We start from the raw sequence: 17,466 nt of genomic DNA, 5'->3' as shown, positions 1-17,466 counted from the left end.
ATATTCCAAGTATGGTTGCACCATCGTTTTAAAGAGAAGGATAATGAACTGTCTATTTACCAAATTCCAATAAATCATAGATAGAACACCATGCGCCCTTCTTGCTGTTTGTTTACACTGCATATTGAACGAGGTCCTTCTGTATCGTAATCCGAAGTCTTTTTCTTCCACAACATTTCTTTAATTCCTTCCCCCAATCTGTAAATTACTCTTGAGTTTATCAAGAGTTAATTGAGTTGCAGCATGGTTTATTTTGGGGAAATAAAAGATCAAAATTCCTTCCCAGATGAAAAACTCGTAAAAAAAAGAAGGATAATCTTTAATCATCAAAATCAGGAGTGGCCACATTTTGAATTTCGTACTCAATGTGAATTTTCAAACATCGAACTTGAACCAAATTATACTAATGATGCATTTAACTCTCAGATTTTAAGAAATACTCTGGTGCAAGTATTATTACATATTAGTGTGTTTTAAGACTAAAAATAATTTTAACAATAAAACGAATTTAATTTAAAGTTAACGACAAGGCTAGGCTTGCCTTCTTTTAAAAATATCAGTGGCAAAACCCATATGCGAAGTGTTAAAACAAATGAGAAACAAGCAAGGGTGAAAATGTACGGGAATTCTTATACAGTTGCAAACTACACTGCTTGACAAAATTAACTGAGCAAAATGTTTTGCATGAATATTTTATTGTGAATAGTGTCGCCAAAGGCAAATATTTGATCTAATAGGCATCCTGGCATGCAAATTCCGAGTATCCAATAGAAATCGATCTACCACCTTACAGAGCTGCACATTGTGCAAATTAATGCCTATGAAAACACGGGTTGCGACCACATCACTTCATTCTCGTTTTTTCGCTTGCTCAGTGGGATAGTCAATCCCCAGTACTCAGGATGGCAAGGCATCGTCGTTTAGATAGTTCTTTGAGATCGCGAGCCGTTGCACGACTTGAAACCGTGCAGTTGCAAGTGTCACGTTGGCTTAATGTGTCAAGCAGTGTCGTTTCGGCACACTATGGAAGCAGTTTCAGGAGACAGAAACCATATTTAAGGCCTGACGTAGCCGAGTGGTCAGGAGCGAGAGTGCATAGCACGCGTTCCTTGAGTGGACCGGGATTCAATCCCGTGACTACTGAATACGATAAATATTTGTATTGACGATTTATTGTAAACTCTACTGACTTGGTTGTCGTGCCGGAGTATAAATAGAAAATATATTTTTTACAAGATGAGCTAGCTATGGTCGCCCGAGGGCTACGTCAACCGGAATAATCCTCTATCTGGCTCTAATCTCTGCGATGCCCTGTTATCAACTGTCTCTTGAGGTTGCTGCGGCGACAGGTGAAAACATTTGCAACCGAACTGTGTTAAGAAGGCTGAATTCAAGTGGACACTACGCAAGGAAGCCAGTGGTTTGTATTCCATTAACCCCAAACCATCGCAGAGCCCGTCCAAACTGGTGCCATGAACTTGGAGCCCTGAAAATGGGATACAGTTTTGTTCTGTGATGAGTCCCGTTTTAGCCTACAAACAGATTCTGACGTTATTTCATGTGGAGTAAAAAGAAGAATGCGGGGTGGAATAATGATCAACGGCTACACCCTTCTTCATGTTTTTGATGGGGTACTGTAACTGTGTAGAGCTACCGAGAACAGATTCTCGAACCCTATGTGCTGCTTTTTAGGGGTGCGTTTGGCCCAGATTTTCTTTTCACGCACGATAACGTCACTGCACATAGAGCTCAAGTGGTGGAGGAATATCTTGAGACAAGCTATCCAAGGACTGCTGTGGTCAGCACGATCACCAGACTTAAATCCGATTGAACATGTGTGGGACGCCCTTGGGCATCGCATTGCACGCCGACAGTCAACTCTTCGGTCACTTGATGAACTAAGGTCTGCGTTGGTGGAAGAATGGGATTTGTTGCCACAGAATCTTATAGACACTTCAATATCGGGCATCGTTCACCGCTGTCAGGCATTTTTAGCCGTTGGTGGGATCATACACCGTACTGATGTCATGTGACCATAATTTTGAATATGTATCGACTTCTGTAATGTGACCATTTTTGGTAATTCTTATACAACCCGTATAAATGTCTCTTATAGCTGTCCGAATTTTCTCACCGTCTCCTGATTTCATAGTTATTCTATGGTACACCACCATACCAAATTTTGTCCCGCTTCATTGTAAGCTTTACGAGTTGCACCACGTTTTCTACGTGTTTTGTTAATTTTTTGGAGCAGTGTGGGAAAGAAGGTATTTTGAAGTCTGCACATTTTATATCCACAAAATTAAATGATATTGGTAGTAGTATTTTGAAATTCATTTCAGTAGCAATCGTCATTTCTTTATATCTGTAAATTGTGGGTATTTCTGCTATCTGATGTGCCTGACTGCGGAGTGAAGAAACTGAGGAAATCCTAAAACAATCCTAGAGGCCTACAGGATTCGATCCCGGTCGTTTCCAAACAGGTTATATTTACACATTATGTGTACACATGTTTTTAAATCTTTAACGAAGGGCAGCTGTCGAACCCAATTCCTTCTCCATTTCAATGTCCATTTTGTTAGTCAGTGTCTCCAAGCCATATTATAGGGTGCGTTTGGCCCAGATTTTCTTCTCACACACGATAACGCCACTTATGTTGAGATGTGTGACTGACCACTTTACAATCAGGAAACAAATACAAATAACATATGTCCTTTTTGTTTCATTTATTCTCTCCTCCATTTTGCTTTCTCTGATAATAAAATATAAATCTTGAAATGTGTCGTTTGTGAAATAAAGTGAAAATTTTAGTCTACTTTGAATACACTATTTCACATTTTCCAAAAGCCTGAAGCTAGTCAACGCCAAAGCTACCTAGAGATACTTTTTATTAATTTGTAAGACGATACTGAAAGAACATAATTTACATTTTAAAAAAGTACGTTTCAATGTATTTAATGAAGGAATCAGAAACCTCAAAATTGTGTTTTTGGTATTCCGTTATAAAATTAATGGTTGTCAGATACAAAAGACTGAACATGGAGAATATATCTTTTGTAAAACTTTTAATGAACCACCCTATAATATGGCTTGGAGACACTGACTAACAAAATGGACATTGATTGTTCAATCAAGATAAAAAGTTAGGAAGAATCTTTTCTCTTTTAAGCGCTGAATGAAAGATCTCTGTCTTGTCTAAGATGCCAATTAACAGTGCACAGTACTCGGCAGTCCTGGCTTTTTCTAGCTGTATATTTTAGGTTGAAGGTGAAATTAAAGCATTTCTCAAGGCCATGTAAAATCGATGTAAAATCAAATTCTCTGTGTCTTCCATCATACCGTTCACAAAAAGAGCATGGTTAAATATTATAATGTGCTTAATGGTAATTTATTATTGCACTTATGGTGTTTGCGATCATATCTCCCCATCATCCTATATTTAGACATTTTCCAACAACCATAATATGTATAATATATATTCAACAAAAAGTTAGTGTACGGTGTACTAGTATGTCATCAGCAACTGTCTGGAAAGAAAACAATGTTCAACAAATATTACACACTCTTTAATACAAGGTGTTGTTATAAAAAGGTTTTAAAAGCAATCTTAGAAAAAGGAAAAGGAAATCTTAGAAATTTATTTAAATCCTACAGTGCAGGAACTCCAATTTCAGTGTAGGCCATAGAGAAGAAAATATTTACATCAAATTATACGACATAATAAAATGTGGTGACAAGCTCACGCAGAAGAGAATGTTGTCTTGGCAGACGTCATCCGAGAAGATCAGTGTACGATAGTTGAAGATGTTGCCAGAGGAGCTAGATATTAGTCATTGGCCTTACCTACTACCACAACAGATTGCAGTACAGAAAGGTCTGCGTAAAGTGGATTTCCAAGTGTATTTACGACGCACAGAAACTTTTGAATGAAGTTGCATCTAACACGATATTAACAGGAAGGAAAGGACATTTTGAATCGTGTAGTGACTGTGGATGAGACATGCTGCAAACGCTTTGAATCAAAGTGCAAGTTATGCAGCATGCAGTGGGAATGTCAATCATCATCACGACCGAAGGAAGCGCTGGGAAGGTTATGCTTTTTCTGTTTTTCGACCCACAGGTACTGCTGTTAGCCCATTTCGTGTGTAGAGGTGAAACAGTCAGAAAATTGCGCACGAATCCTCAAAGTTGATTTGTGACGTGCCATCATAAGCAAGAGACCCGGACATTTGCTTGACGGTGTCATTTTGTTACACCACAGCTTAACGCCCTATGGCAACTATCCAAAAACTGCACTGGGTGGTGATTGAGCTTCCTCTGTACAATTCAGACTTGACGCCTTGCAATGTCCATGTTTTCGGAAGACTGAAACTGACAAGACACGAATAATGAAGGGAAGGAAGCCGTCAAACAATAGTGTCAGCTGAAACCAAAAGACTTGTGCACAGGTAACGAAAAATACAGGTCGCGTTAAAAGTCCATTTATACCCATGAATTTGATAATGGGAATATAAGAATATAAAATAAAATAGACTCAAGAAAATATTGTGGATTTTTTAAATTACAAAATCTGGACATCTTTGTTTTTCATGATATAGTCGCGTTCTGTAAACTGACAAAAATTGTAGATTATGATAATTCCTATTGTCTAGTAAAGTTAATAAAAAACCTAATTACCTGAGTAAAGGCTTTTATTCTGAGACCCGCTAGAATTAGCCGGTCTCGGAAAGAAACCAGAATAAAAAAAAAAAATTTAAAACAGTGCAACTTGTTTCCTGAGACCGACTAACTTGGCCAGAGTGACAGAGAGGCTATAAAAACACGATGTCCTGACGGGATTCGAATCCAAGTGTGTTCCACACAGTGTAGGACACCAATCATAACCACTATGCTATCCGGTATGAAAGTTCTGGTATAGTGGATCTCACATTAGCCTAAAATTATTCCAACATGCTGTATTTTATTATTTTCAGGAGGTTGATCATTCGACTAACCAGCAGTTTCTTTTTAATTGTGATTTTTCTTAAGAAACTGCAATGGAAGACTAGGATTTAATCGTCTTTTACTTTCTCTTGAAAGAGATCACTCACGACACTGCACGAACAAATGTACTTGTTATTGTAGTGCGGAACGATACATTCTGCAGACTTTTTATTATTAGCTGCATGGTGCAAGGAAGCCCGAGGCTTATGCTGCACCAGCCAAAAAAAAAAAAAAAAAATCCCGAGTTACCCTGACAGAGAGAGAGAGAGAGATGTAGAAGGGAATCACCAAGAAAGAGAAGAATGATGATATCCAGCTCAGGACCCTGGGTGTGCCAAGCCCATACTCACCAGATGTGAGCCCCTGGGGTAACCATTTGTGTGCAATGTCCTAACACCTTTTTACCAATAGTTTATTTTATTAATAAGGAAAAGCCAATTTCAAAATATAGTTTAACCGATGGCGAGCAGCATCCTTCTTTTGTCAGTGGTCACACTGAAGTACATTAAAGTTCAGCCTATATTATCGGACAATTTGTTTGTTCTTGAGGCTTGCAACTGACTGGAGATGTAAATCATATTTCTGCTCTGTTCCTTTATGCAAATATTGAAATATGTTGAACCCGATAGAAAAGTACACTTACACATTGGCAGCAACCTATTGCACAACTCACTCCTCTGCAGGCACGTGCAACACCAAGTGACGTATTGACTCATAGTAAGGAGAGAAAATTGATAACGTCATCTTCACTGTGTCTAACCATTTATTCAAGCAAAGCCTCAAGCGATCTGCAAGGTCGGAAAATTTTTGATACTTAACATTAAATTATACTGAATTGTATCTATCGTAACTAACAACATCCTTGTAATTTTATTGTGCCATCATTACGAACGAGTTCAAATTTGGTCTTATTAAAATTCCAGATATAGTAAAATCGAATATATTTATCAAATTCGAACCCGGTTAAGACTTCCAAGATTGTTTCTGGCCGGGCAGTAGCCATCAGGTGGTGGACCACCCTGATTAACCTGAATTTTGCTATGCCTATTCGACACTATTCTTTAAATTTATAATACAGTTTGTTTTCACATACAGACTGAAACTATGTTGTTGTAATCGCGAAGAAATTCCAATTTTGTTACAAATAAAGTTCGCATTAATTCCCCGTTGGGTTCGATTTATCTCCCGAAATTTTAAAATATTTTCGTGCACACTAAACCCCAGAGGCTCACATTTGGCGAGTATGGACTTGGCACACCCAGGATCCTGAACTAGATATCATCATTCTTCTCTTTCTTGGTGATTCCCTTCTACTTCTCTCTCTCTCTCTCTCTCTCTCTCTCTCAGGGTAATTCCAGAAATTTTTCTTTTGGCTGGTGCAGCATAAGCCTCAGGCTTCCTTGCATCATATGCTAATAATAATAATAATAATAATCATAACTAAAGTTTGACACTTCTGCCGTGGTAATACTTTACAAGGCAACTAAGTGATACTAAACTGAAACCAAACACATAGATATTTGTGGCAGTGAAAGAAGTCCTCTTGTTGCTAATAGGTACTGTAGACGCTAGTCTAATATACAGTACAGTACTATTCCTTTCTAGAATAAAACTAGTTTCGCAGCATCATATATTAAAACCAAAAAAAAAAAAGTTTAAAATTTATTATATTAAATTTTATATATGATTATAATTTTCTTGGCTCTTAAAAGAGTACTGGCACTAATGCTGTCAAATTCCAGCCCACTGGATTTCTCTTTAGCTCAAGAGGAGGTGTAATTTTTTTTCTTAGTTTATCATCTCATCAGGCAGGCAAATATCATATATCTGCAGCCGACTGGATAACTGACATTCTTTCAGTTCAAAATGATCTCTCTGCTTCAATGGATTAGGAGAAGAAAAGCGATCGTAGGCAGATCATAAGTGCATGGGTGATGTTTAATAGCTGTATTGGTAGCTAAGGTGAAGGATCAGAGAATTAAGATTTTTAGCTCTCTCCTAAGATCGCTATGGGATTTCAAATTCCTTGAAGTGACCTTGGCAAACTTAATATTCTCAAATTACTAGTTTAGGAAAATTTAATTTACACATGATTGATATACTAATGTGGATTGATGGCTGTTGGGGTGGATAATTGCTAAACCCGGCGTGTATACGACTTCCTACAATACTGGTTTGCCGCCGTTTTGATAACTTAAAGACTTGAAGATTTACATTGATGGCACATAAGGGATATTAATTCAACAGGACCATGTCTTCATCGTTTTTAATCAAATTATGGAAGATTGTTTTTCTTAAAAAGAATTTTGGCTTATTTAAGTTAATCTGAACTGATAAAAATTAATAACCTTAATTTTATCATCATACAGTCAGTATCTGCAGAATAGAATTCGTTTAGAGAAAAATAAGAACAAAAATATATTAATACCTTTGCGACACAATATTCTCAGAAATTCAATTGAATCTCCAGAATTTTTGTATTGGATGGCAATTTGGATTTTAGATTGCTAACATTACACCACTTCAATTTAATTTAAAATCACTGGAATGTGATAGTTGTACAAGCGTTAAATGCTTTGAAAAGAATTAATATCTATTTCATGCCTCATACTCGAAGTGTGATAGAAACCCTGTAGTATGTGATAGAAATTTTTATTGTTCACTTATGTTCGAACGTTAAAGTATATCCTGAAAATTCTTGTTTTTTAAACGGAGTGTACACTATATTGTCAAAAGAAGTGCACACTATATTGCTTTAAAACATGGAATTGACTGGACACTTGCATGTTTCGAGTAAGCCTGGCCCAAGGCAGACTACATCATAAACATGTTCAAAAGGGTTTTGGGCATGCCAAATGAAGAAAATCACGCATATATCTTCATACCAAGTCACTCTGTGGGTGTTCGGTTTGACATGGTGCATTATCATGCTAAAATGAAAAATTTTTCTACAAGAGCGAAATATAATTGTTCTACAAGAGTGAAATATAAAATTTCATAAAAATCCATCCACTAGCAATTGAGTTATTACATGCAGACTGTTGGACGGACTTGATGAAGGTAATACGCGCTTTACACATATGCTAACACGCCTAAAAAGGGACCCTCACCATACTGCTGCCAGTAGGAGGGGTGGAATTTTCCTGAATGTTAATGCATCGCATGGTACTCATTTTTCCAGGACTGATGACCAATAGTCCAGACCCAAATCACGAAAAACAACTCCAGACAGTGATAGCACCTCTGTCAAACTTTCACAGTTGAGACGGCACACCGTGGTAAATAATGTTCTTCAAGCATCTGCCAAACCAAAACAAGGTCATAAGATAGGCAAACTGTGTACTCTGGCCCCTTTTGTGGTGCGTCACTCCATGATAGCTTTCCAAAATTCCAGACAGACTAATTAGATGGTTAGATGTACTAATACCATGGTCGGTGTACTAATATCAGTTCTATGACTTCCCTGAACTCTTGTGGATAGTATTCGATGAAGACTGACGGAAGCTACGTACCACTCTTCTGAGTGCCTTTCGGTCTATTGCTTTCAATTTCTTCGATCTCTCCCAACGTTTCTCTGCTGCAATAGCACATGGCATTTTCATTTGGTGATTCCATCAGCTGCTGTTGACCTGTAGTGTTGGAGTTTTACTGCAATGCACGAACAGATTGGTTGCTAATATGGCATTCTATAATGACGCCCTGTTAGAAGTCGCTAAGCTCAATTATTTTCCCCATCTGCTGTATTTGGTTCATCTAGCACGAACGCCGTTGATTTTGTGCCTATTTCTGGCACGTGGATGGCGGATAGTTCATTTTTCCAAATCCCACCGGTAACCGTATACTTTTGGCAATATAGTGTTTGTCGTTTTCATTCGGAATTTCCTGTTTACAGTCGTGCAAATATAAATAAATATGAATATAACAATATAAAATATGGATTAATAATTCATTAAATTAAATCATTGCTTTTCCAATCTGACGAAAAAAAAAGTGCAAAAAATTAATTCAAACTTAATTTTTTTTTTCTTTCTTTCTTTCTTTCTTTTAGGAAAAAGCAGGACGAAGTCCGTTTACTAGAAACTGCCATCAGGAAACGAAACGAAGAACAGAGGAAACTAGGAGCTGAACTAGATGCTACCTGCCAGATCTGCCTGAAAACGAAGTTCGCTGATGGCATAGGACACATATGTAATTACTGTAACGTTCGTTGTTGCGCCCGTTGCGGTGGAAAAGTATCGTTAAGATCAAACAAGGTAGGAGTAAAGCTTATTTATATTAATTTTTGCTGATAATTATAGAAACAGGCGCCTTTTATATATTCAGAAATATGTTTCTTTTCCCTAGAAAGGAAGAAAATCAAAACTGTTTAAATTTTGAAAATCGAACAGCTAGAACCGAAGTTATGAACGATGTAACGTTTTATGCTCACGCCCGCTACTTACTCTACCAAAGCAACGTTAGTGACTGAGTTAGCGTCATTTAGGAAGTGACGTAATTTGTGTCTCGCATTTTATTTTTTTCAATCGGTTTTACTTCAGTCCGAAAAATTTAGTAGGCACCGCGAAAGATGTTTTCACATCAAAAAAGAAAAGGAATAAAATAGACTAACAGCAGGCGCAGTAATATCTGTTTAAACTTTTGGTAAAAAGATTTTTTAGTGCATGCTGTTTATATCTTTCTTTCTATACATTAAAGTAATTTCCCTCCTAGTGATATTTATTCAGCCAATGGGAGAAGAGGGATGCGGATTAATGGTAATACGTAACCCGCATCCCCCTTCACGTAATACGTAACATTTCATGTAACACGTAACAGAGGCTTGTTGTAAAACAAGCCTCTGTTACGTGTTTACTGTGGTAAAACAAGCTTCTGTTTTAGCGTGATCATGCTAGATGAACCTCGTGCTTGCGCATTGTTTATCTAGCATGACCACGCGGTACCATTCTTGATTTCCATATGTAACATATTTATGTATTCATAGCAGAGGAAGAGACATACAGGGTCGAAAGCTTCTGTAAGTATTTTATTTTATTTTATCAAGAGAAGGGAGCGAAGCCCCTAGCTATAATTAATAAAATATTTAAATTGATGCCGAAATGCTGGGCTCTATCAAGACTTTTAATCAACTGTATGTAAACAAGAAATTTGCGCATCGATATTGACCTGCTTATATTTAAGCAAGTTAGTTAAAGTACCCGTTGTCGTGGGGTCCCAGGGTCGTGCAAAGATACTTGGGGACCCGGATGCAAAGGGGTAAAGGAGATTCGTTTATTTAAGTTGAGACTTTGATGGCTCCCTCGATTGGGGCCCCCTAAATTGGGGGCCCTGGTGCGGCGCATCCAGTGCACCTCCCATTTGCACAGCCCTGCCCGTTGCGTTACTTTTCTGACGAATTAGCAAATGGTAATAATTAATGATTTATAAAAAAAAAAAAGCAAAACCGACGAATATTATGCTTGAACATAGAACATTTTGTTTCTGTTCATACTGCCCATTCGCCAGACAGCTCACGGCAACAAACGTAATATCCAGTAGTTCAGCTGCAATATGGATAGCTTATATAATACGAGTATGTATGAAAAAAATGAATAGTAATTGACGGATTTTTACTGGTCAGATTTTAAGGAATTTTAGGTTGGTTCGACAAATTTTTCTAAAATAGCTAAATATAAAATTTTATGAAAATCCATCGACTAAGAGTTACATGCATGCGGAAGAACAGACAGACATGATGAAGACAGTAGTCACCTTTACTCATATCGTTTGCTAATGCGCCAAAAAAATTTCAAGACTGCATTAAAAAAAAACAAAAAAAAAAAACCGGAATTATTCAGTTGCGTCCAAACTAAGTTAATTTTACGACCTTCATACAAGTTTGGACTAGTTCATTCCTATTGCTTTGGCGAGACGGATTTGGTCGCAGTTCGGGTGCACCTTCTTTACCATCCAACTTTGCAAAAGCTGTTCGGATTACCACCAAAATTACTGTAATTCATTATGTGATTTATGAGTGGCATTTGGAAAGTTCGTGGCCTGAGTACGAAGGATTTATTTGAGGAGTCTGGTAGCATGTTCCTTTTCAGTAAAGTCTGCAGCAATGACGTCATTGTCGGTGGGAAAATGGATGTCAGCCAGGTATGGTATTTTTTATTTTTTATTTTTTCAAAGATTTCAAAGCCGCATTCATGCAATGCAGCCATGTCAGTGACAGACCTGTGACAATGTCGTCCTGGTGGAACAAGACTGCTTTGCTGAATTTTTTTTGGCGTTTGTCTTTGTTGTTTTCACGCAAACGCTTCACAAGGTCTGCAGAATATGTCCCTCTGACTGTGTAACATTTCTGATGATAATCCACTAGCAATACTCTATCAGCATCCCAAAAAGCTGATTCCATCATCTTGCCAGCAGAAGGAATCGACTTGGCTTTCTTTGGAGGGGGGAAAAGAGTTGTGTTTCTACTGCTTCTTTGCCGACCGGGCTAGCTGGATGGGTAAAGTGCCTGTCTGGCAACCCAAAGGTCGCGGGTTCGAATCCCGCATCGGGCTTGGATATGACGATGGTGCCGCATTATTCGGTTGGATCTCACGGCCACCATACACGAAGGAAGCAGGAAAAAACTGGTTCCTTCGTGTATTGCTCACATCATACGATAAAAAAAAAAACAAAAAAAAACTGCTTCTTTGTCTCGGGATGAAAGTGATTTCAGCCAGAAACAAGACTTTCATCGATGGTTACAAACCTTGCAAGGAAGTTTGCTGGATCCACTTAAATGATACAAATGTTCACTTTGCTTGACATGTAAACTCTTCTGCATTTTTGATCTGCGATCAACAGCGTTGGACCCATCGTTCTGACACCTTATTCATAGTGAGATCCTCCGTAATTATGTAGCACATATGTTCTGATGATATACCCAAGACGCTGTCAATGTACCAAACTGTCACTCGTCGATCACTCATCATTGGATCATGCACGCTGCCAACAACTTCTAGAGTAATGGACGTTGCAGGTCTTCCATAGCGTGAGGAATCTTTCAGGTTCTCCCTACCTCGTTTATATCCTGCTGCATACTTCTTAACCATGGAATAGGAAGGGCATCCTCTCCTAATGTTGTAACCATATCCTCATGAATTTTATTTCACCTTAGTCCCTTTTTCCCCCAAATATTGGTTATGATTGTGCATCTTTCCTCATTCGCACAACTTTGTCGGACTTGTATTTGAAAAAAAAAAGACGTTATTGAAATTGCATGAAACTTGATGGGTTACTATTTGAAGTATTTTCTATATTAAGTACAGAATTTTTTTTAACAGTGTACCACTGTTCTTTCATATTCAGGCCACGAACTTTTAACCATCAACAAGACCTTATCAGAAGTACAGCAGTACCTCAAGAATTTTGACCTGCAAGTGAACCCTGAGAAATCTGCCATCATGGTATTCTCTCTTAAACCCATACCAACCATAATTCAGCCTGCGATTGACGGAGTCCCGATCCCCTGCGTTGAAAAGCAAAGAGATCTGGGTGTAATCTTCGACAGAAAATTACGATTCCATCACCATATAGAAGAACTCTGTGCTAAATTCAACAAGAAACGGTGGGTTGCCAAGCAGCACTTGCTACACATTCACAACAGAAACCTGATAAAAATGTATATCAGGATGATGATTTTTGGAAGTGTACTGTATGGAGTAGAGTTGTGGGGCTCAGCTGCAGACACCATAATTAAACCATTAAAAGCCGCTGAATACTGGCTCCTGAAGTGGGCAACCTGGAAGTGTCATCTCCCACCACAGCAGCGCACAACACCGATGGCCAACGCGCTGAATTTAACCAGGTTTTCAGCATTAATGCACGAGAGAAGACTCATCTTCACCGTAAAAATGATTGCCGGGAGAGTCTCAGCACCCAACGTTTGGGACACCGTGTGCTGGCGGATTCCCCAACCAGGTCTCCGCTCCACTCCCAAGCTTCTTGCTCTTCCTTCGAGACTACATTTGAAAGATCGGTTCCTCCCTTATCAGAAGCTCCACCTGGTTCAATCCCTGGATGCTGACTTATTTAAAATCATAGATGATAAAAAGTATAGACGGATCATCCTAGATCTGCACGTGGTCTCCAGAACTACCAACTGATCTCAGATCGTTATGGCGGGGCAAGAGACTCAGAAAACTGGACTTGAGGAAAAGCTTTTGTTATCACAATTTGTTATTTTTGTTATTTTGTATTAGTTTTCCTTTCAAGTCAGTGTTATCTGCTATGAGTACTTTTTTTTTTATTATTATATAATTTGCTTGTAATTAATCTTTACAATTCCTTTATTATCTCTGCCGTTTGTTAACCCCTGGCATGGTGCCGTGAAGGGTATTGTATGGTCGTGGTACCTGCGTGTACCGGTGAACTGTACAATAAAGATCTTATTTATTTATTTATTTTTGAACCCCCCCCCACTCTCGTATCAAGCCAAATTATTTTTTTAACAGGATTATAAACATCAAATGAGTTAAAAAAGGAAGTAAAAACGGAGAAAACTAAGCTCATTTCCGGCTCTCTTTACAAGTTTTGATTAGTTCATTCCCATTTCTGGCTGAGGGTATTCAGTAACTCGTATTCATAAATGGGTTTTTACTACAAATTGTTTCATCTTCTTTCACCAGATCTCCCAAACTATTGTTCGGTATTTCTTATAATAGTGGAAATTAAGTAGAATTTTATTGCTTGATGTGCCTCTTTATGCCAGTGATGGTCTTAAATCTAGTTGTTGAATTTCTAAAAACAGTTTTCTGTAGGAAACAATGGGGTTCCAAAAAAACTCTTGCCTCTTCGATTGTTGGAATCGCGTAGCAATTCTTCGAAATCTTTAAAGTCGTTCTCCGTTTAAAATTCTTCATAAATCACTTATACGAATTGGTAAAAGAGCGACTCAATTCGACGGAACTTGCTTGTAATCAATTAAGTCGATCCACGCAAAACGTGTCGTATCGCACATTGCATTCTATTGTTCCACCATACGCAGGATGCCTTCCTCGTAGAGTTCCATCGGCTGTTGATTAAACCACTCACAGACCCTCTTCAGCATCCGATCGGAACAGGCATCACTTTAGGAGTCTTTGCTTAGCGACCTAAAGATGTGGAAATCGCAGAGTGAGATCCAAGCAATAAGATGTTGCAGCAGCCCCATCTTATTCCATGTAACAGCTTTGTGTGAGATTACATCATGTGGTCAAGCATTTCCACGAAATGGGTATGATTTCTTCCGTGAGCATTTGACTGTATGTTTGTTCTTAATGGATGTGAGTAGGCATTACATTTCTTTACCACATCACGTGCCTCGTTGAAATCCCAGGTTCTTTATACACTACCCTCCAAAAGTATCTGGACACCCCTGTTTTGACAGTCCATTGGGCCTTCCCGGATGATCAAGTTACAGAGATGGCATACTGTATAAGGAAGTTGTGTAAACTTCAATGGTTAGTTCTCGTCATTGCACGTTGAGCCAACCTGAGTGATTTAGAGGGGTGTTATTGTCAGATGTTACACTGCTGGCCTGTGGCCTGATTTTATGCTGCCGGCAGCCTACACCATCCAAATCGGCCATCGGTGATGTTATTATGAAATGGAAGCGGTACTTCTACAACACACACAGAAAAATTTCGGAAGCTCACTCCACGTGACCAAGGGTACTCGGAATGGTACGATAATCTCGTCAGTTATGCCTGCAAAACATCGACCAGGAATTCAAGGCGTCATCAGTAGTTGAGGTCTATACGAACGCACTACGTACGGAGGTCCACAGCCTCGGTTTTAATGAGAGATCGGCGGCACATAAGCAGAACATCACCAACAGCAACCAGTAGTCTCGCCTTTCATGGCTCAAGGAACGTCATAATTGGTCCATAGAACAGCGGAAATCGGTTTTATGAGGTAACAAATCTCGCTACTCCCTATTCCGATTAGATGAGTGGGTGTGGAAGGTACTTAGAGAACGTCTTCTTCCCGAGTACATTGTAATACTGTTTCTTATAGCGTGGCCTAGGATCTTTGGTGATTTGGCGGGTAACTGCGAACGCCGACGCTTATCTTAACAATTTTTACAATTCCTCGTTTCCTACGATGTGACATTTCTTTGTGGTACAGCCCCATGTTTTTGTCGTTAGGATAATGTACCGTACATACCGCCGGTATTGTTCGAGAATGATATATGAATGTACAACAATTGGAATGGCCAGCACAGAATGCCGATTTGAACCCTATGGTACATCTATAGGATGAAGTGGAATGTCGGGTGAGGATCAGACCAACAGTTCCCACATCGGTAGTAGTTCAACTAGTCACTATTGTGTAGGAAGAACGGAGGACTATATTCGCAGCGGTCTATATTTCGTTGGTGTTAAACCTACTCATGAGGTGGGGTGCGTTATAGCGGCCAAAGGAGATCGACACAGTATTGAAGTGAGGGGTAGTAACGTCAGTGGGAAACACATGCGTTCGGTTATTTTCTGGAGGGCAAGGTTGTCCAAAGATAGATTTTAGGAAGGTTGTAGGTCTGCCGGTACTGTACAGAGAAGGGCAACGAGATTGGTGAAGGGAACGAAAGGGTACTCTTACCAAGAAAGACTTCAGTTCTTCAGATTGCAGGAGGAGACTAGGCACCAGAAAGGAGATCTCATTGAGGTTTTTAAGGCTGTGAATAGCTTGAGTAAACTCATTTCTGATGGAATTTTTCTTCTTGCTCAGACTATGCACATGAGGGCGCATAAATTCAAATTGAGAGTGGATGGTTGCAGGATTGATGTGCGGAGGTTTGCCTTCAGCCAGTGGGCAGTTGATTGTTGGAACAAACTTCCATCTGCTGTTGTGGAAGGTGGCAGTTTGAATAAGTTCAAGGAAGAACTAGACAAATTACTGGAGGTGACAGACAGGTGATGTGAGAGGTTTTTTTTTTTTTTTTTTTTTGCTGATGCTTTATAAGCCTCCATTCTTGCATCCTATTCCACTATTACTACTACTACTAATAATAATAATCTTAACGGAAGTTTGTGGAGTCTCTTAACTGCTTTTGGGCAGGAGAAAGTGCAGCTGTTTCGAGTGTACGCTAGAGCTTTTCGACTTTTCCGTTTTTTTTAGCCTCAATCATCTTTAACATCATCATGTTAAAGGGCCACTTCGAAGAGTCCAGTTTTGCTTTTCGCCAAGAAGGATCAAAATTGGCGGCTTTTGCCAAAGTCCCAAATGATGAAATGTGTTTAAACTGGTGTTCGTCTCATGCAAATGACTTTAATGAGCATATGTCCGTGGGCACGTATTGGGATGATATTAGTGGATCGTATTTGAATTTATCAATAAGAAGGCACTAGCCATGTGTGATTGTCCGGACCATGACATAATCTTGGTTGACTGTCGAGTCTCGCAGAACGCCCTTCACCAGTCCACTATGGTTGTTTTGAAAAAAAAAAAAAAAAAAACATGATTTGCCATACATTACGTACACACTGCGATAAATGTCTTTCGGCTGCAAATCCCCCACTCCCAGAGAGGATTTAATAGCACGCTGGTCCAGTTTGGGTTTTGGCCGAATCAGATACACTAATACGCAATAATCGATGACGTTTCACATCATTCTAGGGGATCTGTGATTCTCAGACACGTCATACAACTAAATGACACCGTGATCTACCTACCGATGGATATATGACATGAGATGACTTAGTATTCTCGACTGGCACTCTCTGAACGGCTTTCTTTTGAACCTACCTTATACAGTACATTATATAAGGGTCGCCAGATCCGTATGGTAGTGAAAAAAAAAAAAAAAAAAAAAAAAAGTCGTAAAATAGAAGAAAGGTTGCCGGTGCAGTCCATGTAGGCGCGCGCACACATACTAGAATGAGAGAGAGAGAGAGAGAGAGAGAGAGAGAGAGAGAGCGCGCCAGTAGTTGGAATCAATATTGGTCCGTTCTGAGTAGAGAAAACGCTAAGGTGCTTTGCGGTTTACTTACTTTTTTTTATTTTTCTTTATTAAAAATGAATTATTTCGTTAGTGAACCGAACCAGTATTTTTGTTTAATGAAGAAGTAGATGAATACTGTTAATCTAAAGCTGGCTGAAATTATACTTAAATTACCTGAGAATCATCCTTAGATACTACTCTAATACTTTAATCAATATCCTGAGGTGGCTCTGTCAGTAATTTGGTACACTTAGAATGGCACTGTTAGTGTAAAAACAGTCCGCAGCTTTTCTTTATTTTTATTTTGCAGCTTTTAAATAAATTTAAGTATATTAAATCTATAAATGTTTTCTGATACTAATTTTCACCTTTTTTCTACTCACGAAAAACAGCCAAATCGTAATTAAGTGAAAATTACTAGTTTTTAAAAAAAATCTCTAAAATTAAAATTTATAGTTCTCGTTTTGTAGTTCCCATGATAATCCAGTGCTGTTTCTTTCTTGTTTTTTTTTTCTTGGTTCCGTATCCAAATA

The 17,466-nt window shown here is 38.7% G+C and overlaps 1 protein-coding gene across 1 annotated transcript in view; it reads left to right on the top strand.

Moving 5' to 3' along the window:
• The window catches only part of LOC150077846 (regulating synaptic membrane exocytosis protein 2-like), a 723,475-nt gene that overhangs the window by 85,130 nt on the left and 620,879 nt on the right, over window positions 1-17,466 (top strand). The window contains exon 2 of the mRNA XM_090384380.1: window positions 9,032-9,236. Coding sequence (XP_090240506.1) covers window positions 9,032-9,236 — 205 coding nt within the window. The remainder of the gene's footprint in view (window positions 1-9,031; window positions 9,237-17,466) is intronic.

The sequence above is a fragment of the Mastigoproctus giganteus genome, chromosome 11 (assembly GCF_048544385.1).
Source record: "Mastigoproctus giganteus isolate SK-2022 chromosome 11, ASM4854438v1, whole genome shotgun sequence".
NCBI lineage: Eukaryota > Metazoa > Arthropoda > Arachnida > Uropygi > Thelyphonidae > Mastigoproctus > Mastigoproctus giganteus.
The sequence above is the reverse complement of the archived record's forward strand: the minus strand, read 5'-3'. Positions and strand labels throughout refer to the sequence as shown.